This window comes from Bactrocera neohumeralis, chromosome 6 (genome assembly GCF_024586455.1).
Source record: "Bactrocera neohumeralis isolate Rockhampton chromosome 6, APGP_CSIRO_Bneo_wtdbg2-racon-allhic-juicebox.fasta_v2, whole genome shotgun sequence".
In the NCBI taxonomy this organism is placed as follows: domain Eukaryota; kingdom Metazoa; phylum Arthropoda; class Insecta; order Diptera; family Tephritidae; genus Bactrocera; species Bactrocera neohumeralis.
This window is the reverse complement of record NC_065923.1, coordinates 15,501,016-15,526,639: the sequence shown is the minus strand read 5'-3', so window position 1 is coordinate 15,526,639 and position 25,624 is coordinate 15,501,016. Positions and strand designations below refer to the sequence as shown.

The window sequence follows — 25,624 nt, the reverse complement described above, 5'->3', positions numbered from 1 at the left end:
CGTCTAAAAGCACTCCCCAAAAATGTGATAGAAGCTCACTCTACTAAATCGATTTATTTTCGGTAGGGTTGCTTAGGGGTATGGAAATTGTAAGTTGCTTAATAAGTCATTCTTCTCTGCTGCAGCCAATATGATAAGCTTAGTGATCAATTAGCGATAAAGTATTTTCCCTTCCGCTTTTGCTATAGTCAAATTTTATCGTTCGCATAACAATAACCGAATCTGCTCAATCTTTAACAAATATTTACAATGTTGCATGGCGCTGGACTTCTGTTTCGTATTCATTTGCAGATCAAACGAATATCATTTCATTCACACAAAGCATTTATTGTGGTTACTGTTATAGTTGTTGTTGTTGTTGCACTCATGAAATGATTTTTGATCCTGTCCACATGACCCACACAAGCCAAAATAAATGCATGTGTGAGTAAATGGACAGCTGTTGTTGTACAACAAACACAGCAACACAAAACAGAGGCCACTACCAGCAGCCACTTGAACTTAGGCGCTGCGGCAAACTAACCGAAAGATCGAAGTTTTACAAAGTGCCAGCAACAATTGGCGTTAAAAGACATGTTGCTGGCGCTGCCGAAGAACATGCACACACATATACATACATACGCACATATTATGGATAGATGATTTTGAAAACATGTGTGTGTCGACTCATTGGTGGCGCAGCCAAAGCAAACAACCAATGACGTTGAGCAGACAAGCTGAAACAAAAGCGCGCAGAGAGGAAGTATACATGTCTACATATATGTGTGTGTGTGTGTGCTATTAGTTGAAAAGCACAACCCAGATAATTGGCCTAATTTTCACATTAACCAAAAAATTCGGGAGAAAATTAAAATGTTTCCCCAAAGAGTTTATAATAATAATAAATAAATAAAATTGTGGCAAGGCCTGCGGCGTGCAACTGTGTGTGGCTTCGTGCTAAAGACAGCTTTCGGTGCAGCTGCCGACGGTACCTGTTAATTTGTGTACAGCTGTGTATGTGTGTCTGAGCACTTAAATGTATGGAAAAGCTAAAAATTTGTGACGGCTCAGTGTCTTGGAGCTTTGATTCTTCGCACTATGTGCCCGTATATGTATGTATGTGTGTATAATTCGGCGCCAGCGCGTTCGAAATGTCCAAAATCGCAACTTGTGTGGCATCAAAACCATCAAAATTTGTTTACCTCGAGCCGAACGGTCATTTCGTCCGAAGCGTGACAGAAAGAAGAACGGAGAGGCACATTTAATAACATATTTCTGTGTAAAATTTGGAGCTGGTAAGGGTTCCCAACAATTATTTACTCACTGGCAAGCATGTTGGTGGTCCGAAGCTGTGTTGTTGCGGACTTCAGTGTGTTAAGCGGAGTGTGGATGCCAATAGATGACTGTTTGCGCATTTAGAATTAAGTGTCATGGCGTTGATATGAGGGCAGCTCAATAAGTCTAACAACTGATAGTGTATTAACAGGACTTGCACAACAAGATGCCGTATTAGTTATGGAATCAGATGAAAGCTTGTGGATCTGGCCATATTCAAGGCCACGGACGCACTCATTGTGTGTTATTGCCTGTCTGGTAAATCCTAGGAGTGCAGTCCACGGAATATCAGGTGGCTCTACACCAGGATCTTGAGACCGATTGTTATATATGGGGCGGTGATGAGGGCCTCGAGAGCATCGCAGATTTCGGTAGGGCTTCAACTAAAGGTTACTGCCCGCAACACCAGGTCTAATGCTGGAACTGACTCCGCTCCACCAAGTAATCAATCAAACATATATTGCCTCAAATGACAGCAGAAAAATATGGCAGAGAGAAGATAATCTCGTCCCAGCAAATTAAGAGTTTATGTGAAAAAATTTTCTCCTCTCCCGAGGCAAAACATTACCAAAAGTGTAAACTTCGCACAAACAGTTTAAAGTTTACCTCCGTCAATAAGGCTGAATGGAGTGACTCCACGCTTGACCTACTGATAAAAGGTAGCACTAATAAGTAATACACTGACGTCTCGAAAACGTCGAAAGACATTGGTGGAGGTGTCGTAGGACCGCATTCAAAACTTATGGGATATGTTCCGGACATTTTCCAAGCAAACGGCTTTGCTTAATGTCGGTGTGAAGAGACAAACCTCCAAAGCAACTCTAGCAGTGAGAATATTGCCATAGTCAGCGATAGTCAAGTGGCACTTAAAGAATCCCAACTACTTCACTATATAAGGTGCGTTCCAAAGTAAACTGGACTTCTTGAATCTAAAAGTCGGCTAGTGCGTTAGAATATGCTATCTTTATGGATTGTTTAGTGAGAATTTCATGACATTTCATTGATTGGAACTGAAGTTATTGCGTTTTAAGTGTCGGTATGTTTGTGTTATCGGTGCGAAAATGAGCTTCGAACAAAAACATTAAACATTAAATTTTGTTTTAAAATTGGTAAAACTTTTACCGAAACGTTTCAATTGATGAAACAAGTTTATGGCGATGATTGCCTATCCCGTAGCAGAGTGCACGAGTGGTTTCAAGTCCATCTCTTCGGAATGCCAGGTTACAAGGGCGTAGCCTCGAATAAATTGGATGACGAGCTTGCCCGATCTACTTCCGGGATAGTTGGACCGGAACCCTGCGTTGCGGTTGGTCTCCATACCATAAAGAATGAGGAGAGAGTTAGCCAGCAGAAGTATTGGCAACAACTCCAAGGGATGCGCCAGGCAAAGTTGCTAATGGCCTCCCGAAGGCTAATTCTGGCTACTTCTGGCATTTTAGACTGGGCACATATTTAACATTGGTAAAACTCTTTTCGAAACTGCCGCTTAAGTGACATAAGCCGTAATTCTCCCTTACAGGAAAAGTGCCCTTAGATCTATGAATGTATTCGAATAGGGATCACACTGCCTCAATAGCATGCAGCTGGATACGGGTATTTATTAGTGGTTTTGGAGAGGGCACAGTACACCTTAGGTCATGATGAATTTAAAAAATCTCGCCAATTTGTTGGAGATTACAATTTTTTATTCAAATTCAGCTCTATAAGAAGTAATTCTCAGAGGAGGACGAGATTTTGTGAGACAACTAGATCCCCGGTAATCTCAATTGTGTCCGAACACTTCGTACGATAATTGTAAAGATCGTTAACATTGGATTTTTAGGGGCCACATAAAAAATATTCGAAATGAGAAACTTATTTCTAAGAGTTTCTGGGATTGTGTGAAAGTTAGGACCAGTCTTAATTGCTATTTAGAGCCTACCTATGTACGTATATACCGTCACACATTGCGGAACAAAGCATTCCATAATTTCAGTGGCACCTCAGAAGCCTCTCTGCATTGTGGCACTGAAATTTTGACATCATTGTACTAACTTAGCTTGAGACCGAATAAAAACAAACAAAGCTTTAAGCGAAACGCCGAAACGTGTCAGCGGCATATAAAAACAGAAAAAGAATTCAAAATAACAAAACTAAATCAAGCTGCGTGTGTGTTCGCGATCATGTTCCGGCGAACGTGTCGGCCATGAGAAAAGCGGGAAGCACAGCATAACATAGCACAGCACAGTACGCGCTCAGTAAGTTAGCCGAAATGTTGGTGGTCTGCAACCAATCAATTATCCATACCACAACCAACTACTCGCGAATGATCGACAGACGCGACCGTGCGATCGCTAAGAATTTGATTGGCCGCACTGTAGCATAACGGCACGTTTAGCCCGTGGTTGGAAGCGGCCGAGTAGACTGTTTGTTTTGCATACGCACATGTTGGCCCAAATATTGAAGCAACCGTAACGAGCGTGCAACAACATGATCATCCGGGTGTGTGGACGGCAGCGGTGGCCATGTTGCATGTTATGCTGCAACATACACAGAGCTCTGCATGTAGACTTGTGTACTTCTAGTGAGTTTAAGCAGAGATAATATTTACTAAGATCGTTCGGACTGGATCCATTCGAGCATCTCCGGCACTGTCTGTGCGCCTTGAGGGCTTTTGTAAATAAATATTTGTTTAACATTGCGCCAGTGCCGAAAGCGATGAGAACAGCTGCCATCGCTATGAAAAGTATGCGCTTACAATCACCATCTTCCAGTGCTATACTTATATGAGTATGTTGCATATCAAGCGTGAGTTGCCCAATCAGCGAAATTTTGTTGAAGGAAATATGGTGTAGCGCCGGGAAGGAGATGCCAAAGAGTTGACGTGCGTCTAGTTTACATATATGTGTTATGAGTAGAGGGTGGTCCGAGGATGAAATAAAACTAAGAGTCGCAAAAACCGCGATTCCATTTATTAGATGTGGTGTTAGACTAATAAGTTGTACCTCTTTTAAACGGAAAATATTAGGGAGGAAGACAGGTTAGGTAATCATATAAATATAAAACCAAACCATGATAGAACCAAACTTCCCGAAGGCCCAACCTGCAAATATGAAAGGTAAGAAAACAGAAACGACACTTAATGGATTCATTGAAGTCTGTCTCAATTACTTGTAATACCCCAACGGTCTTTCTAGTTTTCAGTTTCCATTGATCCAAGATCAGTTTCCACTGATATCCACCGCATCAAAATAATGTCCCCTTATGGCAGATACCGCGGTTACGAAGAGATTTTGAATCTAACTAATAACGGCGAACACCTTTAAGCTGGTTTTCCACTTGAAAATCTGGCCGGAGAGTTCTTGAAGCCAAGGATGGTAGTCAAGTGACAAAGATTATCCCGTAGTAGCGTTGATGGTCTCGAACCCAATTTTTCCAAGCAAAAATACTCGCTCTGAATGGATTTGGGTGACTCTGCCGAACAACGAGCAATAATATTGCAACAAAAGATTTTTCTTCGCTTATTACTTGCATCATGACTTGAGAAACCTTGGAAGCTTTGGTGAAAAATCTATCGAAATTTTATTACAAAATTTTAGTACGCAGTTTCTGGATGTAATTTTACTAAAAAGTTTTAGTACTAAATATTCGCACAAGAGCTTTCTGTTCGCTTATTACGTACATGAGAATATCGAAATTTTAGTACGCAGTTTCTGGATATAATTTTACTAAAAAGTTTTAGTACTAGAAATTTGCACAAAAGCTTTCTGTTCGCTTATTACTTACATAAGACTGTCGAAATTTTAGTAAAAAATTTAGTACTAAAAATTTTTAGTACACAGTTTCTGGATATAATTTTACTAAAAAGTTTTTAGCTTAAAAGCTTTTTTTTCGCTTATTACTTACATAAGACTATCGAAATTTTAGTAAAAAAAATTTAGTACTAAAACAGTACACAGTATCTGGATATACATATGTATGTAATTTTACTAAAAAGTTTTAGTACTAACAATTTGCACAAAAGCTTTTTGTTCGCTTATTACTTACATACATGAGACTATCGAAATTTTAGTAAAAAATTTAGTACTAAAAATTTTTAGTACACAGTTTCTGAATATAATTTTACAAAAAATTTTTAGTATTAAAAATTTGCACAAAAGCTTTTTGTTCGCTCATTACTTACATGAGAATATCGAAATTTTAGTAAAAAAATTAAGTGTTAAAAAATTTTTGTACTAAAGAATTTTAGTACTAACAAATTTTATAAATTTTAGATAGTCTACAATACTAAAAAAAAAAATTTTAATGCGATTAATACAGTTCAAAAAGACTAGAGATTCCTTAAAAGAACTTTGATCTGCCATTTTTTATGGCAGCCTAATTTCTTCGAAGATCCATTATTGCCATATGCAATAACCCAGTTCAAATTTCAGGAAGATGTCTCTTCAAATAAAAAAGTTATCCATACAAGGTCTTCAGTTTGATACATCAGTATGTATGGCAGCTATATATTATAGTGATCCGATATCGACGATTCCGACAAATGAGCAGATTCTTGGAGAGAAAAGCTCGTGTGCAAAATTACAAAGCGATATTTCAAAAACTAATAGACTAGTTCACGTATAAACAGACGAACGGACATTGCTGAGCCGACTCAGCTCGCCAGCCTGATCGTTTATATATGTAAGTATGTATTATATAGGAACCCTGATGCCTCTATCTGATAATATACCCTGCGCTGGGTACACAAATTAGTAAAATAAAACAAAAGATTGTTGCACCCTGTATATACATACATATTTAGACAATTCAAAACAAATTTTTTCCCATGAAGTATGCAGGCTTATGGTTTATTTTGCTGATGTGCTCGTAAATCTGTATATTTGTTGCTGTTGTAATATAGCATAAATACATTTGTATGTAAATATGCTAAGTGGCTGGGAAAGTAAATGGAAGCCCAAAGCATTTTTAACTAACACTCATACGTATATACATACATATATAAATAAATCTGCTAACAAAAATATGCGTATGTGTTAAAAGTAATGCTACACACCTCTCCGTGCACTTTATACTGCCTCACGCACATATGGACCCACTCTTCGCCACCTACTTCATCAGGGCAATAATTTTATGAACTCGCTGCAATATGTTTAATTTTATTTGTTATGCTTCGCACGCCCTGAAAGCGATCAACAAGTTAACCAAAGTACACTTGGCTACACACACACACGCACATATAGATTTGGGTAATCATTTGAAGACGCTTGTGCGCCGCATCAGCACTGGAAATTTAATATACTTGCCACTTCAGCCTTCCCATAAACAGCAACAACAACTCGCAGCATTATGAACACCCTTCTTTTACTTCTTACGCTGCCACACCTTCAACCAGCGTCTGCGCCACTGCAATTGCCAATATTTATTTGGATATTTCGATTATTAATTTCATTTGTTTGTTTATAATTTGTTTATGATTTTTTTATTTTTTTCAATTTCGAATATTGAGCAGCAAAAAAGCTGTCGATTCAGGCATTTTTCTAACCTCCTTCGACTTTCGCCAAGTGATGGCCGCTAACCGTGTGCGCATATGTGAGTGTGTGTGTGCTTGGGTTGTTTATCATTCGCTGAAAACGGAAATCACTTGATGAATGCTCGACGCGCCTGCAGCCGCATCGTGGAGATCGCGAAGTCTATGAGAAGTGCTGAAATTTAAACAAATCGTTGATTTGTTTGAAAGCTGCTTTGGCCCTCACTAGAAGGTATGTACATATCACATACATAAGTATATACTTACCATAAATTCATACATATGTATTATATATGTATATGTATATTCTTATACCATATTGTTCATAATTAATATTTGTTAATATTTATTTTGCGGATGAAATCAGTAGAGCTGGTAATTTTTGAATTGGTTAGGATATACATAAGTACATATGTAAATCAATTTGGAAGCTGTTTATGAAATCAATTGAGTACAAATCCACAGCTACATATGTATGTATATTATAAAATGTAGCTTTAATTTCGAATGCTGGAACTTTTCAGACGTAATCATCCATAACGACGATAACGGCTCTGAGATAAATGTGTAAATAATTGAAGCATGAGTTGTACTTTAAAACGAGTTACTTACTTTTACCTCAAACCGGTTTTATATACGACATATTGCTTCAGAGTATAATAGTTTTGCTCACCTAATGGTTTTTGTATCACCTTAAATTAATTCAGATCAATATGGAGCTACATATATATATATGTATATATGGTACATACTTACATACATATATGCTCATATACGAGTTGAATTCAATGAGACGTAGACGTGACGCAAAACTTCATTTGCACAAGGGAACGCAGTGCTGAAGGACATCTTTGTTTTGAAGAAAGCGTAATATACATACATAGTATGTATTTTTCAAACCATAAATCAACTAAACTTGCAGAGTAGAAATCTCTTTGGCAGTTTTTCATACACACACGGTGAAAATGGGTAAAGCTAAAATCAGATAAAACTTGATTTCAGCGCAAGGGAACGCAGTGCTGTAAAAAAATCTTTTTTTGAATAAAAGCGTAATGTATGCATATAAAAATTAAATATTTTAATAAAATTTTTTATTAGTACAAACATACACTATTAATAAGGAAATTCTAAAATAAAAAAAAAATACTTTAAAATCATCCATTGCGACATCATTTCCGGAGACTCCTCGAAAAAAGGCAGGATAACTCCTTAGAGGATCATCTAAAATGAAAAAAAAACGTGTTTTAGTTAAAACCTTAATTTAGAACTTGGAGGGAAGGAAAAAGTGAAAAATGGACTTTTGGCATGTCAAATAGTTGTGATCGAAAACAAAAATCCTTCGTTCAAGTCATTAAGAATTGAAGTTCATGAAGATCGTTTGAGTAGTTCTTGGGAAATTTTGCCAATCGACGGTTTGAAAAAAAAACGCGTTAGGACTCAAAAATTATGGAAATCAATCGATAGCAAATATGAGAACCCCGGTGTTATGGCTTAACGAACATGTCGGTCAGTGCGTGAGGTTTAGCATGGGAATTCAGGCATAATATTTGTGTGATAACAGATTCTCTTTTGCCGAAAATGGATAAAATTGGGTTAATACTTTCCTCTTCCCCCATGTACCTCATTCTGCATCTATCGGTCCATATGTAATAAATCTTAATGAAATTCAAAAATAATTTCTTTCTAATAACAGTGTCTTCTCTTGCCAAAAGTTGATCAGGGCAGTACTTCCCGTAGTACTCATACACCTGATATTCGGATTTTCCAACATCCGCTTGACTTTATACCTTGTATACTGGTCAATCTGTGAGCTGCTCTTATTTGCATATTGCGAAAGTAAATTTATGACATGTTCGATTACACCCGAGCTAAGCCCGTCCTTACTTATTTTATTTATAAACATAATTGTTAGAATTAAATTACAATTAAACAAATTAATATGCTTGAATAGTTCGTTGCTTTTATTTGGTAATAGTTTGAGGCCAATGTTAGAACAGTTTAGAATGATAAATAGTACAGCAATGAGGGTCATTCGCACGGATTGTTACCTCACGCTAATACTTTTATTGGTATTATTTGGAGCGGTCGTGTCAACGTCAAGATTCACCAACGTTATTTGCAAAACTTTCGATAAAAGTTTTGCCATCTTTCCGTATTGTCGGCTAACGGTACCGAAACGGGGTACCATTGCGTTATCGCTTTACGCGAAGATCTTAAAGAAACCGTTTAGTAATATTACAGTGAGTGTTTACTGCAACAGCATATACGTAATAAAGGGTGATTCTCTTGGAGTTTTGTAGTGAAGACCAAGAAACCACATAACGTTCAAGAAGCATGTGTGGACAAACACAAGAAAGAAGACTTTTTCTGACGTTTATTTTTGACAGCTGTCAAATTACAACCCTGCGTTTTCGTAGACTTTAAATATGGAGCGGTTTAGTTTGTTTATTTCCATATTTTATTACACACCAAATATTAAATTTGTAATTTCTACGTTCTTCTTTAGATAAATCTGAGTTTGTTCAAAAAGTTCAATGGTTATCGTCCATTCCTACATAATGTTTCCGTCGATTTATGTTCCTTCTTGGCGAATAGGAAACGTTTTCCTCTAGTGAAAATATATTTTGATGCCTTCGCGAAATACTCGAATTTCAATCACACTTGTCCGTTCAATGTGAGTATTGTCTTTGATCAAATGCATAATAATATTTATTACACATATACATATGTATGTAAATATCTCCAATCTCCGTTTAGCATGACATTATTTTCAATAACCTTGTGCTGCGTGATGATATGTTCGCTCGTTTTCCGATTCCAGGAGGAGAATATTTGATTAAGGCGGCATATTCGATCAACGGGAAATGGAGGGTCGAAGTGAGCGTATATTGTTTGGTTAATGTTAATGCAAAGTAGAGTATGTTCCATAATATCCATACAAATAATAAATGGTCTTCTCGTTGAACCTGATACTTCTTAGCAGAATGAATGAGCCAGCAAGCACAGCAAAGACTGGGACGATTTTTACTTAGCGTAAACAAAGCTTTATCAAAATAGTGTATGTGATAATTTTGATCCAATAATGTTCGAAATCCATTTAAACCTTATCAGCGACTATATGCCGCATATGAGGCGGCTGGTCTTCCGGTTGGCTTAACACCCTATCGCGCGCTTCTCTCAGCTTGCGGTTAACATAATCGGCCTACTGAGTCTACTATTACCGAAAACGCCACATCCAGCATGCAGTGAAGAAAATATAGCAACCGTAGTTGGGAGTGTACGCGAAGACCGTGAATAGTCGATTCGGAGCTGTTCGCAGTGACTCCAACTGAGATATGCAATGACTTAGCACATTTTACGTCGAGATCTTTAATTTGGAGCATACAAAATATAGTTTGGGCAAGAACTGAAGTCGTTCGACCTTCCCAAGCGACATCGCTTCGCTTTATGGGCTCTTGAAAAGTTCCAAGAAGATCCGACGTTGTCAAGCCAAATTTTGTGCAGCACGGGGCACATTTCTGGCTCAATGGGTATGCAAACAAGCAAAATTGTTGCATTTGAGACTAAGAGAAACTTGAAAAGATTCAAGAGCTCCCATTTCATCCGAAACAAAGAACGGTTTGATATGGTTTGTGGGCAGGTGGAATCATTAAATGAGAGAAACAGGCAGGAAACTTCATAAGGACTATCCCATTCCATGGCGAGTTTTCCCACAATTGCATACAGTGTAAGTATAGTACGATTAGAAGTTACTAGTTTCTCGAACTATATCTTAGTATAGGCAGGCTTTGTGATTTATCAGGATGAACGCAGCATGTAGATTTGGATTTAGGTTAAGCTTTTAGATCAACCCACGCTACACATGAGGTCGATCATGAGTTTAACGATATATTGGTCATGAGGATCTCTGACCTTCTGAGTGACTGAGACTTCACAATTAGCATTATGTGATTTTCCGCCAAATTCCAAAAAATCAGTAAAAAATACCTCCTTAACTAATACAATCAGGCCAAAGTCTATCTAACACTCCATATGTATATTTGTTATAAGTCTCGACTGTGATGGCGTTCAGGGGCTTCAACGAAGTTAGCTTTTTTTTACGGATTCACCTCAGTTTAGCAGAGCCACACGCTAGATTGTGGGATTATATCGATGCCATATTGTGGGGACTTCTAAAATATGTATGATGTAATGACTTGAGCCTTTAGCTTCTTCCGTCAACTTTAAACCTTATACATATGTCGATTAGAGGAGCAATACCTTAGAGAAATCTCGGAATTTAGCAATCATGAACGAAATTTAATTTAAATCCTGTATCGGTTCAGATTTTATAAACCCAATATACCAATTTTCGACTTTCTGATTTATGAAGAATATTATAAAAAACGTATTTTAAAGAAAATACTATAATTTTTACACAAAGTGAGTTTATCGAGTATTCTGTTGCAGCCGAATTAAGTAAATACCTTAGCCGTCTGTTTTAAAATTTGATTATCAAACTCGCAAATCGATATTTAATTGAACTAAAATAAAAAATAGGCCACTTTCACAGGTCGTTACAACTATAATTAACTTTTCATATACTGTCCCCGAAAGTGGCCCCTCTACCTTGTTTATTTTTATACCCTGAACAGGGTATATTAAGTTTGTCACGATGTTTGTAACACCCAAAAAGAAGCGTCGGAGACCCTATAAAGTACATATATAAATGATCAGTATGCTGAGCTGAGTCGATTTAACCAATTTCGTCTGTCTGTCTGTCCGTCCGTCCGTCCGTCCGTCTGTATATATTCGAACTAGTCCCTCAGTTTTTAAGATATCCTTTTGAAATTTTGCAAACGTCATTTTCTCTTCAAGAAGTTGCTCATTTGTCGGAACGGCCGATATCGGACCACTATAACATATATCTGCCATATAAACTGAACGATCGGAATCAAGTTCTTGTATGGAAAACTTTCACATTTGACAATGTATCTTCACCAAATTTGGTATAGATTATTTTCTAGGGCAACAATGTAATCTCCGTAAAAATTGTTCAGATCGGATTACTATAGCATATAGCTTCCATACAAACTGAACACATTGTTACTAAAAATGCACCTGTGAAGGGTATATTAGCTTCGGTGCAGCCGAAGTAAACGTTTTTTCTTGTTAATTTTTCATTATTGAAACCGCAAATGGATATGCAGTAAAATTTAAAATATTTGATGTAATTAGAATTATCTCTTCATATATTTTTAATTTTTCTATGATTTTTGATATTTCACTGACCAGCGGCATATCATTGAGCAGAAAAACACTAACCCCAACTTTTTGAAATGAGGATATCAAGGAAGTTTTGTTGGCTCTGCTTAATAACACTGGTGATTTCAAGCTGTTTAGTAGATGCTTTTACAAAATTAACCAACATCGACTGCAAAGCGTTCGACAAACCTTTCGCCGATTTCAAGAGTTGTCGCCTGCATGTGCCGAAACGAGGAGAGATCGCATTATCCTTGCATGTCCGGCTCTTCCAGATACCAGTTAATAATGTCAGTGTAAGTGTTGGATTAATTTTGAGTGTAACGAGTGAACAAGTCGTAATGTTCGTCGCAGACCCTATAAATTATACTAGCAAATGATCAACGTGATCAGCTGAGTCATTTTGGTCATATTTGTCAGTGTATATAAACGCGACTTAGTCCTTCAGGTTTCTTTCAGTTCGCTAACTCAATATGAAGTTCTGTACACGTTCTTTTCTCCTTATTTGTTGGAATCGTCGATACCGGACCACTATATCATAAATCAGTCATATAAACTGAACGATCGGAATTAAGTGCTTGAGTGGAAGACTTTTATATTTGACGAGATATTTTCATGAAATTTAGTGAAGCTGTAATACAAACTGACTAGTTCTAATCAATTTCTTGTCTGGAAAACTTTTATTGACAATCTTCACGAAATTCCGCTTCTCTCTTTACAGATAAATCTCTCATTTTTCAAGAAAGCCAGTGGTTACCGTCCATTTTTATACAATGTTACCGCCGATTTTTGTGGTTTTATGGCGAACAAGAAACGTTATCCTTTTCTAAATATATTCTTTGACTTCATTCTGAAGGACTCGAACATTAATCATACCTGTCCCTACAACGTACGTATGATAACGGAATTAGCGGAAATGGTAAAATTTGTAATTTTTTTGACTTACAGCATGACATAATCGTCAAAAATCTTGTTTTACGGGACGATATGTTCGGACGAATACCCGTGCCAGCAGGCGAATATATGTTTAAGCTAATGGTGGCCGCCTACAATGAATGGAAAGCTGATGTGAAGGCTTACTTCTCAATAAGACTAAATGAAAAAGAGCGTTAATGTGGCATCCACTTTCGACGAAATAATAAATGAAGTTTGAAGGCTGTTCCAGAGATCATCACTTGGACTACTACCATATATATGCAATCCTCTGTGAATCCACAAAAATGTGACTCCTGTAATATGAACTAATAATTGAGTAAAAGCGCTTTGTGACCATTAAAAATTTGCTGAGATGTTTAAGTTCTATTCGTACCTGTTCGGTGGCATATCTGAAATTGTGAGCTCCTAAGAGTTTTAGTCTCAATCACGTAAACGCGGGACAATCAAAAATGAAGTGCTGAAATGTTTCCACTTCGTCGCCTTCTATACAACTGCACAACCTTACGGCATGAACGGCAATAGGGCAATATACTGCTAGAACCCACAACTAGGGGAAAGCTAGCCTTATCGAGGCAAAAGCGCTCTTTGTAGCCCAGCGCTGGCCAAGTTCCCGCGAAGCCCAGATATCCAGAAGTAGAACGCACGAGGAGAGGGCAGTTCTGATAGCTGAGCTAAAGCACCCTTTCTTGTCAGCTCAACAGTTTTGCAGTTGCCTGCGATTCCGCTGTGGCCTGGTACCCATACTAGTTTTATCAAAAAGTGTTTTGATGTTATTAATAAGAAGGCTAGGCAATTCTTAAATAGTTCTAGGCGCACGGTTTCTGAGAAGGCTGAGAAGGGTTAACAAAGAGAAGGATCTGTGGTTCTCTCCTCAACCATTTCGAGTTGAGAGGTGCCATACATTGTAAGAACTATTTGAGCAAATTAGCTTCGGAATCGCGGATCGCGGAATCGACCTAATTGAAGAAATGGAAATGAAAAAAGAAATTGACTTCAAAAGTAAGACTTTCAACCTCATACTTGATAGCGTTTTCTGTGGAACGAAGTGAAAATTCGCTGAAAAATCTCATTTCTATGACGGTTCCATGATGTGAAAGAAGATGAACTCAGCGCTGTTGCAAAAAAATTTGTTTGCAAAAAACTGTTCCGTTCAAGGAAGTGGAAAGTTGTTCTACAAGTATGAAGTCAATTAAGGCATACACGCTTACTGTGTTTACTTTGTAAATAAACAGTTACTTGATCTACATATGTATATATCAACAGTCAAAAAGATTTTCCTTTACTTTGGTTTTCAAAGCGCATACTTTTTTAGAAGCAGCAAACTCAGTTGAAATCCATCCAATACTTCTATAGAAAAGCGCGTCTTCAAATCCTAGCCGATTGTATCCAACAGAGGAATCTATACTGAGACCCTGTAGTATTCTTCACAAATTCTCACGCAGGAATTTTCGCGTTTTGTTTGTGGCCGTAGATTCTTGCTGTTTCTTCGTCAACTTTCAGTTCTGCCGCTATTTTTTTCTTGTCTGAATAAAGGGAACGCAAATGTTCCTCAGCTTTTTATCTTCGATTTCGAAACGTTACAAGCAGCGTATCTATCATATTTTGATATTCAGATCGATCGATTCTTTCTAAAGAATCACGCTGAGTGAATGCGTTAGAGATGGAATACGAGAATATAAGCAAACAACCCAATTATAAATTGAAATTTGCACACGGTTGCGATGAGTATCGTTGCTTTTCCCGCTGTTTCCTTATTTCGAATTTCTCCCTCTAAATGCGCCACTGTATTCATACTTTCCGGCAAAATTTGAAAAATTTTGTTTGACTGAAAGTCTATGTATGAACTTTATTATTGGTTTTCAAATCGTTTGTTCCACCCAGCACCAACCGAAAAAAGAAGTTTACATATGTGATGAGAGTAGAAAACATTACGTCGAATTTGACATATTCTTCGAAAACATTGAAGTAGTAAGTGGAAAGATAGTTAATATAATGTATAAGGTATTATCATTCCTCTGGGGAGGGTTTTTACCATGGGACGCTATTTTTCTCCCCGCTGCGCCGCCGATAAAGGTATACTATAGTATGTATATCTATTTCAAGTTGCAGTGAAGTCGATTCTAATTGTAAGATTATATGTCAATTAGAAGGATCATATCTTCGTAAAATATGGTCTACAGGCAAACATTATTGAAATCGGATCAGATCTCTATATCGATTCAGGCCTTACAGAAACATATTTTTTATTTCAATCATTTGAATAATTCGCAATGTTGGACCGATTTATACCAAATAAGACTGCAAAAGGGTATCGCACTTTGGACCTCAACATACTATATACACCCCCTGACTTGTTTATTTAAAAATTGGTTTTTTGAACCCGCAAATCGATATTTGATTAAAATAAAATTAAAGAATAGGCCAATTTGTTGCAATTGTAGTTAAATGTTTATAGATTTTTAATTTCCCTACAATTTTTGTTCTCAAACATCACAAATGAGATATAAATGAGCAGAAAATAATCAACACAACTTGTTGAAATGGAGATCCCTTGGAAATTCTGTTAGTATATCTGATGATTTGAAGTCGTTTAGTAGATGCTTTTACAAAATTAACCAATATCAACTGCAAAGCGCTGGACAAACCTTTCGCTGATTTCAACACTTGCCGCCTCCTTGTGCCAAAACGAGGAGAGATCGCATTATCTTTGCATGTGCGGTTGTTCCAGATACCGGCTGATAATATTAGAGTAAGTGTTGGATTAGTTTTGAGTATTGTCGGTTAAAGAACCGTGCTTTTCGTCGCGGACCCTGTAACGCTGATACCAATATAAGTGATCGGCGTGACGAACTGAATCGATTGTACCATGCCTGTCAGTTTGTATGTAAGTACTAATGTCGTACAAACTGACCGATCGGAAACAAATGTTAGTATGGAAAACTTTTTTATTTGACAAGAAATACGAAATTTTTCACAGGTTATTATTCAAGGCCACGGTATAATCTCCCAAAATATTGTTCACATTGTACCACTATAGCTTCTAGCTGTTATACAATCTGGTCGATCAAAATCAAGACAAATATATTTTACATATATTTTATAGGAAATGTTCCTGTAAAAGTAATTATAGCTTTGCTGTAGTCGAAGTTCACGTTTCTTATATTTTTTTATTGAAAAAAGTTACCGTATTAGACCTAAATGATCATTATTAAGTATGTTACACTTTTATATGTTCACACAACTATTATTTTAATAGTCGGACGATTGCCGAATACTTGGTGGAGTCAATGATGGCACCTACAACGAATAGAAAGCGGATGTCAAAGCTTACTACTCAATAATACTCAATAAAAAAGAGCGTTAAAGTGGAGACCACTTAATTCCGTTATGATAAAATAGATAAATTGCTATACGATTAAATAGTAAATGAAGCATAACTATTACAGATAAGGAAGGACAGAATTTGGGTACAGCCAAACATTTTTACTCTTGAATTTTACATTTACATACATTCTTCTTTTTTACTGTCGTAGACACCGCTTACGAAGTAGTAGTCAAGTTAACAACAGCGAGACAGGTCCTTCTCCACCTGATTTTTCTAACGGATTCCTCTTCCTCTGCTTCCCCCGGCGGGTACTGCATCGAATACTTTCAGAGCTGGAGTGTTTTCGTCCATTCGGAAGACATGACCTAGCCAGCGAGGCCGCATAACCTTTCTCTCAAAAACTCGTAACGTCGACTCATCAGATGTTTTCATCGTCCATGCCTCTGTACCATATACATAGCAGGACGGGAATAATGAGTGACTTATAGAGTTTGGTTTATATTCGTCGAGAGAGGACTTTACTTCCCCATTGCCTATTCTGTCCGAAGTAGCACCTGTTGACAAGAGTTATTCTGATTTGGATTTTGGGGCTGACATTCTTGTTGATGTTGATACTGGTAATTTCGAAAATTTTGAAATAAGATGTGCCATACCTTCTATGCTCTATTTGAGCACATGTTTTATCCAATATCTTTATTATTGTCCGATTATCTCTTATTCAAACGGTGACATAAAGATGCTCACAGGGTGTTATGTAGCGATTTTTTTGGTTGATATAGCTTCAGTATGTTAAGCATTACATCTATTGGATAACGGGATCACACCCCCTTCTAAAAAAATTTCAACGACACAGGCCCCTACGTACAAAAATCATCCGGCAAGTTCAGGTTTCAGGTGTTATAAAAAAACTAAATTTCTTTAAAAAATTTATATTTAATAAAAAAATAATTTAAAAATTAAAATTTAATTAACAAATGTTAAAATTTATATTTTATTTAAAAAAGTTAAAAATCAAAATTAAATTAAAAAAAATTTTAATTAAAATTTAATTTAAAAAAATTAAAAATTATAATTAAATTAAAAATTAAAATTAAATTTGATAAAACAAATTTTAAAATTAAAATTTAATTTTTTATCCTAAACATTTTATGGATAAAGTATTTGCAACCCTCGACGATATATACGATATTAGGCCAGTGAGATTCTTTCACAAATTGTAAGGGTTTCCAAAATTCGACTATACCCGAAAGTGCCCCTCCCTTACTTGATACTTTAAAATTTTTCATTATTGAAGCCGCAAATCGACAGCCATGAAACTAAAAATAAATAATAGGCCAATTTGATGCAATTATAATTTACTTTTCATATGCTTTAATTTTTCTAAATTTTTAAAAGTGTCCCTTACAAACGAATATGTAAAAGCAGAAAAATACTTATAAAATCTTGTTGAAATGGAGACCTCCTGGAAGTTTCATTGGCTCGCGTTTATATATCTGTTGATTTTAAGCGGTTTTGTTGATACTTTTACAAGATTAACAAATATCGACTGCAAAGCGTTCGACAAACCTTTCGCGGATTTCAAGAGTTGTCGCCTGCATGTGCCGAAAAGGGGAGAGATTGCATTATCTTTGCATGTCCGGCTCTTCCAGATACCAGTTAATAATGTCAGTGTAAGTTGCGGATTAGTTTTGAGAGTTACGGGTTAAAGTGTCGAGATTTTTTCCTTTTTACTGAAGCTACCGAAATCAGAATGAGGAATACTCTTTCAATTGTTTGGATTTTATTCGCAATCTTCTGACAACACTAGTTTTATGCAAAACATTAACTTTAGCTACATTTCACATTTTTGGTCTTCTTTCTTTGCAGATAAACGTTTCATTTTTCAAGAAAGCCAGTGGTTACCGCCCCTTTTTGTATAATATTTCAGCTAATTTTTGTGAAGTTATGGCGAACAAGAAACGTTTTCCTTTTCTAAAGATATTCTTTGACATTATAGCGAAAGACTCCAACATTAATCACACCTGTCCCTACAACGTACGTATGATAACGGTATTAATGGAAATGGTAAAACATGTAATTTTTTTTACCTCACAGCATGACATAATCGTCAAAAATCTAGTTTTGCGGGACGATATGTTCGGACGATTGCCGGTGCCAGCGGGAGAGTATTTGTTTAGGTTAATGGTGGGCGCCTACAACGAATGGAAAGCTGATGTGAAGGCCTACTTCTCCATAAGACTCAATAAAAAAGAGCGTTAAAGCGGTGTCCACTTAATTCCGATTTGATGAAAAAGATAAATTGCTATACAATTAAATAGTAAATGAAATAAAGAAATTAATTACACTCAGTCCTTTTTTTACGCGACCTCTTTTTACGCTATTTCACTTTAACGCGGTTATTTTTGCAGCGCAAATTCCTTTTTTTACGCGAATTTCTCACTTTAACGCGATTGCTTTTTTTCGTTTTTTGCTTGGTCTTAAACTTGCAGCAGAACGTGCACGAATTTTTCAAAAAGAATTGAGTGTATGTATGTTAAGATATAAAGAACTACATCGGAATTTATTGGGTCTAAAAAGAAGCATTCAAACAAAATTAACTGAGTTTATGGTGCAAACTCAGTCGGAGACGCTAAGTCAATCAGAACATCATTCCATAGTTCTTACTATTGATTCTGATACAAATTCTAGTGATATCAGTGCCGGCCATCAAAATAAGCGGCTAAAAATAATTTAAACTACGGATAATGACAGTGATTAAACAGCATTCAACGGTTTTTTTTTTCAATAAATCTACCTATTTTCTACTTTCTTCTCTTTTATATATGGTTTTTGTTTTGTATTTTTTATTTTGTTATGAATGAATAAATCATAAGTCTGAAATTTGAAACTTATTGTATTGCTTTTGAATATTTTTTTTGCGCGTATATTTTTTTATACGCGATATTTTTTATATTCGGATCCAATTCGGTAGTTAATATTGGAAAACTAACCATTTTTACGCAATTTTTTTTTTACGCGATTAGTGGCAGAACCGAAAATCGCGTAAAAAAAGGACTGAGTGTATGGTATTTTAAAGCATATATTGAACTAGGAATTTGAATTCGAACCGGAAACTTAAAAATTACTAATGGGTTTTTCAATAGAGACGCTGCAAAAATAGACCGATGGGGACAGCAAACGACGCTACATTTTTTCCCGTTTGACATTTCTCGCCAGTAAGGTTTGTCATTTCAACAATATGAACCAACTACGAGCCGAAATTATTAAAATTTACTACCGAAATTCAGAGTCAGTGGCCTCAACTTTAAGAGCGTCATAATCGTACTGTCAGATCCAAAATTGAGCGTCTAGTAGAAAAGTGAGACAAAGAAGTGCACGTAGTGTCGAGAATATTGTTGACGCCGGCGCATCAATAGAGGAAGACCCAGTCAGTCTCTCTTATAAATCAAATTGATGCAAGAAATAAAGCCGCCTGACCTCCAGAATCGTCGTATGTTCGTGAACAACAACATGAAAATGATCCGGATTTTCAACAAAAAAAATCAAATCATCTTCAGCAATGAGGCTCATTTCTGGCTGAATGGCTTCATCAATAAGTAAAATATACGTTATTGGTCAGACAGCAATCCACATGTATTCCATAAGTCACCATTGTATACACCATTGTGATGATCAAGACCGGTAGGTTACTGTGAATGGGAATCTCTACCGCTCAATGATAACCGAATATTTTTGGCGCAAATTCGATGATATGGACATGGACAATATGTGATTCCTACAGGACGACGGCACAAGCTAAACAGCGAACGTCACAATCGATTTATTGAAAATCAAGTTTGGTGAATGTGTTATCTCATGAAGTGGCACAGTCAATTGGCCGCCTCGGCCGTCCGATTTGACACCGTTAGAATATTTTTTGTGGGGCTACGTGAAGTCTATGATCTATGTCAATCGACGATTGATGAACTTCGTACCGTTAGTATCGGCCGACTTATGTTTTTTTCAACGTCTGGACTTCTGAAAGCGTGCCCGTGGTGGCAATTCATTTTAATTTCATTTGCTTAAAATGACCAGATAATGCATTAATTTTTTTCTTTTCCGAACTGAAATACATATTTTTATTGTTAATACTTATTAATAACATGCTATAAAAATCACCGTTAAATTACTTTATTTGCGCATTATTTATTTTTTCACAATGCAGTAATTACTGATTTCAGGTAATAAAGTTATAGTTACTAAGCTATCGTTTTTCTAGTGTTATACCAACCAGACCACGATGTTTGTTTTATCGAGCTACCAGTCGAACAGAGAAGACAAAAATTACAGACACAATTCACAACGGACAAAGAAATCGCAGAAGCCAGGATTCAGGCGTGTCAACGTCATTGAACGTTACAAAGGTAGACACCAAACGAACACCAGGAGCGGCAAGTGTCAATTCCTGGAGGGACTTGCGACAGAGGAGACAACTCTTTTCGAAGAATACGCCAAGGATGATGAGCTTCCTTTAAAAAGTAAAAGCGCAGTCAAGAAAAGGGATAGCAAAAGATTGTGTGGGATATGTCCAAACAGCCTTTCTCCAATCGCAGATCGGTGAGTGGTGGCTCTAAACAAACCCGTTTAAGTGGTGGAAGAGCTGAACTCGAAGTTGAAAAATACCGGCACTGCAGCCGGCGGACGTTTGTACAGCAGGTTTCGGCGCCCCGATGAGGGCTGTAATGATTAGAATCAAGCTTACTTCAGGCATCTGAGGGAGGGTAAATCGCCCAACCAAGCAAGGTCTCTTACACTAGACAGAAACCGACAAGGTCGTGCAGCACCAGTATATATAATATATAAAACCGTGTGAGATTCTTTCACAAATTATAGGGTTGTCAAAACTTCGGCTGTACTCGAAAGTAGCCTCCCTTACTTGATCTTTTTAAATTTTTCATTATTGAACCCGCAAATCGACTTGTCATGACAAATAAATACCAAACCAATTTAATGCAATTATAATTTACATTTCATATGCTTTTAGTTGCTCTATAATATTTCCATACTTCCACAACAGGCGGCATATAATTGAGCAGAAAATTACTCGTCACAACTTGTTGAAATGGAGATCCCTAGGAAGTTTTGTTGGCTCGCGTTTATATATCTGTTAATTTCAAGTGGTTTTGTTGATACTTTTACAAAATTAACTAACATCAACTGCAAAACGCTGGATAAGCCTTTCGCCGATTTCAAGAGTTGTCGCCTGCATGTGCCGAAAAGGGGAGAGATCGCATTATCCTTGCATGTTCGGCTCTTCCAGATACCAGTTAATAATGTCAGTGTAAGTGATTGAATATTTTTGAGTATTACGGGTTAAAGTGTTGGACTTTTTCCCTTTCTACTGGAGCTACATAAAGCAGGGTGAAATATAATCTTTAAATTTTTTGGTTTTTATTCGCAATCTTGTGCTAAAAGTATTTTGATAAAACAAAGTCAACTTTAGCTATATTTCATTATTCATTAACTCAGACATTTGTTCTCATCTCTCTCTACAGGTAAACCTTGCATTTTTCAAGAAAGCCAGTGGTTATCGCCCCTTTTTGTACAATGTTAGCGTCGATTTTTGTAGTTTTATGGCGAACAAGAAACGTTTTCCTTTTCTAAATATTTTCCATGGCGTTCTTAAGAAGGACTCTAACATTAACCACACCTGCCCCTACAACGTACGTATGATAACGGTATTAATGGAAATGGTAAAACATGTAATTTTTTTTACCTCACAGCATGACATAATCGTTAAAAATCTAGTTTTGCGGGACGAAATGTTCGGACGATTGCCGGTGCCAGCGGGAGAGTATTTGTTTAAGTTAATGGTGGGCGCCTACAACGAATGGAAAGCTGATGTGAAGGCCTACTTCACCATAAAACTCAATAAAGAGGAGCGTTAAAGTGGCGTCCACTTAATTCCGATTTGATAAAATAGATAAATTGCTATGTGACGAAGTAGTAAATGAAGAATGATGGCTGATCCAGAAGTAACATTTGGATTACTAGCTAGATGCAGAGGACTGCATAAAAATATAACTGCTGTAATTCGAACCAATAGATTTGTAAAACGCCTTCTGACCGATAAAAATTTACTCAGGCGTTTAATTTCTATTTCCACCCGTTCGGTGGGATATCTGAAAGTGTGAGTTCCCAAGTGTTTGTATCTCAATCTCGCAAACGCGTGGCAATCAAGAATGAAGTGCTGAAATGTTTTCTTCTTATCTTCTTCTACACAGCTTCTGCAGATGGCGTCCGGGAAGATTCACAACTTTACGGCATTAACACCAATAGGGCAATGTCCTGTTAGAGTCCCACAACTTAAGAGAAGCTAGTCTTCTTCTTCTTCTTAATTGGCGTAGAAACCGCTTAAGCGATTATAGCCGAGTTAACAACAGCGCGCCAGTCGTTTCTTCTTTTCGCTACGTGGCGCCAATTGGATATTCCAAGCGAAGCCAGGTCCTTCTTCACTTGGTCCTTCCAACGGAGTGGAGGTCTTCCTCTTCCTCTGCTTCCCCCGGCGGGTACTGCGTCGAATATTTTCAGAGCTGGAGTGCTTTCGTCCATCCGGACAACATGACCTAGCCAGCGTAGCCGCTGTCTTTTAATTCGCTGAACTATGTCGATGTCGTCGTATATCTCGTACAGCTCATCGTTCCATCGAATGCGGTATTCGCCGTGGTTAACACGCAAAGGACCATAAATCTTTCGCAGAACTTTTCTCTCGAAAACTCGCAACGTCGACTCATCCGTTGTTGACATCGTCCAAGACTCTGCACCATACAGCAGGACAGGAATTATGAGTGACTTATAGAGTTTGGTTTTTGTTTGTCGAGAGAGGACTTTGCTTCTCAATTGCGTACTCAGTCCGAAGTAGCACCTGTTGGCAAGAGTTATCCTGCGTTGGATTTCAAGGCTGACATTGTTAGTGGTGTTTACGCTGGTTCCAAGATAGACGAAATTATCTACGACTTCAAAGTTATGACTGTCAACAGTGACGTGAGAGCCAAGTCGCGAATGCGACGACTGTTTGTTTGATGACAGGAGATATTTCGTCTTGCCCTCGTTCACTGCCAGACCCATTTTCTGTGCTTCCTTGTCCAGCCTGGAGAAAGCAGAACTAACGGCGCGGGTGTTGAGGCCGATGATATCAATATCATCGGCATACGCCAACAGCTGTACACTCTTATAGAAGATGGTACCTTCTCTATTTAGTTCTGCGGCTCGAACTATTTTCTCCAAAAGCAGGTTGAAAAAGTCGCACGATAGGGAATCGCCTTGTCTGAAACCTCGTTTGGTATCGAACGGCTCGGAGAGGTCCTTCCCGATCCTGACGGAGCTTTTGGTGTTACTCAACGTCAGTTTACACAGCCGTATTAGTTTTGCGGGGATACCAAATTCAGACATCGCGGCATAAAGGCAGCTCCTTTTCGTGCTGTCGAAAGCAGCTTTGAAATCGACGAAGAGGTGGTGTGTGTCGATTCTCCTTTCACGGGTCTTTTCCAAGATTTGGCGCATGATGAATATCTGGTCGGTTGTTGATTTGCCAGGTCTAAAGCCACACTGATAAGGTCCAATCAGTTTGTTGACGGTGGGCTTTAATCTTTCACACAGTACGCTCGATAGAACCTTATATGCGATGTTGAGGAGGCTAATCCCACGGTAGTTGGCGCAGATTGTGGGGTCTCCTTTTTTATGGATTGGGCATAGCACACTTAAATTCCAATCGTTGGGCATGCTTTCGTCTGACCATATTTTACAAAGAAGCTGATGCATGCACCTTATCAGTTCTTCGCCGCCGTGTTTGAATAGCTCGGCCGGCAATCCGTCGGCTCCTGCCGCTTTGTTGTTCTTCAGGCGGGCAATTGCTATTCGAACTTCTTCATGGTCGGGTAATGGAACGTCTGCTCCATCGTCATCGATTGGGGAATCGGGTTCTCCTTCTCCTGGTGTTGTGCGTTCACTGCCATTCAGCAGGCTGGAGAAGTGTTCCCTCCATAATTTAAGTATGCTTTGGGCATCAGTGACTAGATCACCTTTGGGGGTCCTACAGGAATATGCTCCGGTCTTGAAACCTTCCGTAAGCCGCCGCATTTTTTCGTAGAATTTTCGAGCATTACCCCTGTCGGCCAGCAAATCAAGCTCTTCGTACTCACGCATTTCAACCTCTTTCTTTTTCTGTCTACAAATGCGTCTCGCTTCCCTCTTCAACTCTCGGTATCTATCCCATCCCGCACGTGTAGTGGTCGATCGTAACGTTGCGAGGTAGGCAGCCTGTTTTCTCTCCGCTGCGACACGGCACTCCTCGTCGTACCAGCTGTTCTTTTGCACTTTCCGAAAACCAATGGTTTCGGTTGCAGCTGTACGTAAGGAGTTTGAAATGCCGTCCCACAGTTCCCTTATACCGAGTTGTTGACGAGTGCTCTCAGAGAGCAGGAGTGCAAGCCGAGTAGAAAATCGTTCAGCTGTCTGTTGTGATTGCAGCTTCTCGACGTCGAACCTTCCTTGTGTTTGATGGCGCGCGTTTTTTGCTGCACAGAGGCGGGTGCGAATCTTAGCTGCAACAAGATAGTGGTCCGAGTCGATGTTAGGACCTCGGAGCGCACGCACATCTAAAACACTGGAGACGTGTCTTCCGTCTATCACAACATGATCGATCTGGTTGGTAGTTTTTCGATCCGGAGACAGCCAGGTAGCTTGATGAATCTTCTTATGCTGGAATCTAGTACTACAGATAACCATATTTCGGGCCCCGGCGAAGTCAATCAGCCTCAACCCATTTGGGGATGTTTCGTCGTGGAGGCTGAATTTACCGACCGTAGTGCCAAATATACCTTCTTTGCCCACCCTGGCGTTAAAGTCGCCAAGCACGATTTTGACATCGTGGCGGGGGCAGCTCTCATAAGCGCGCTCCAAGCGCTCATAGAAGGCATCTTTGGTCACATCGTCCTTCTCTTCCGTCGGGACGTGGGCGCAAATCAGCGATATGTTGAAGAACCTCGCTTTGATGCGGATTGTGGCTAGACGTTCATTCACCGCAGTGAATGATAGTACTCGGCGACGGAGTCTCTCTCCCACCACGAATCCTACACCAAACTTGCGCTCCTTTATATGGCCACTGTAGTAAATGTCACAAGGACCTACTCGTCTCTGTCCTTGTCCCGTCCATCGCATTTCTTGGACGGCGGTGATGTCAGCCTTTGTCTTTACGAGGACATCAACCAGCTGGGCAGCGGCACCTTCCCAATTAAGGGACCGGACATTCCAGGTGCATG

The 25,624-nt window shown here is 38.2% G+C and overlaps 2 protein-coding genes across 3 annotated transcripts; both read left to right on the top strand.

The window, feature by feature from the left end:
- Positions 1-12,126: 12,126 nt before the first annotated feature.
- LOC126760997 (uncharacterized) lies at positions 12,127-22,444 on the top strand. Its single transcript, XM_050476850.1, has 3 exons — positions 12,127-12,360; positions 21,860-22,027; positions 22,088-22,444. Exons 1-3 carry the CDS (start codon positions 12,142-12,144, stop codon positions 22,250-22,252), a joined length of 552 nt encoding a protein of 183 aa, XP_050332807.1. The 5' UTR covers positions 12,127-12,141; the 3' UTR covers positions 22,253-22,444.
- On the top strand, positions 17,754-19,212 carry LOC126760998 (uncharacterized). Of its 2 annotated transcripts, none has more exons than XM_050476852.1 (3): positions 17,754-17,989; positions 18,192-18,359; positions 18,420-19,212. In XM_050476852.1, exons 1-3 carry the CDS (start codon positions 17,777-17,779, stop codon positions 18,582-18,584), a joined length of 546 nt encoding a protein of 181 aa, XP_050332809.1. In that variant the 5' UTR covers positions 17,754-17,776; the 3' UTR covers positions 18,585-19,212. The 2 variants fall into 2 exon arrangements, with proteins under 2 accessions (XP_050332809.1, XP_050332808.1); XM_050476851.1 differs by having other exon boundaries at positions 17,754-17,995.
- Positions 22,445-25,624: the final 3,180 nt, after the last annotated feature.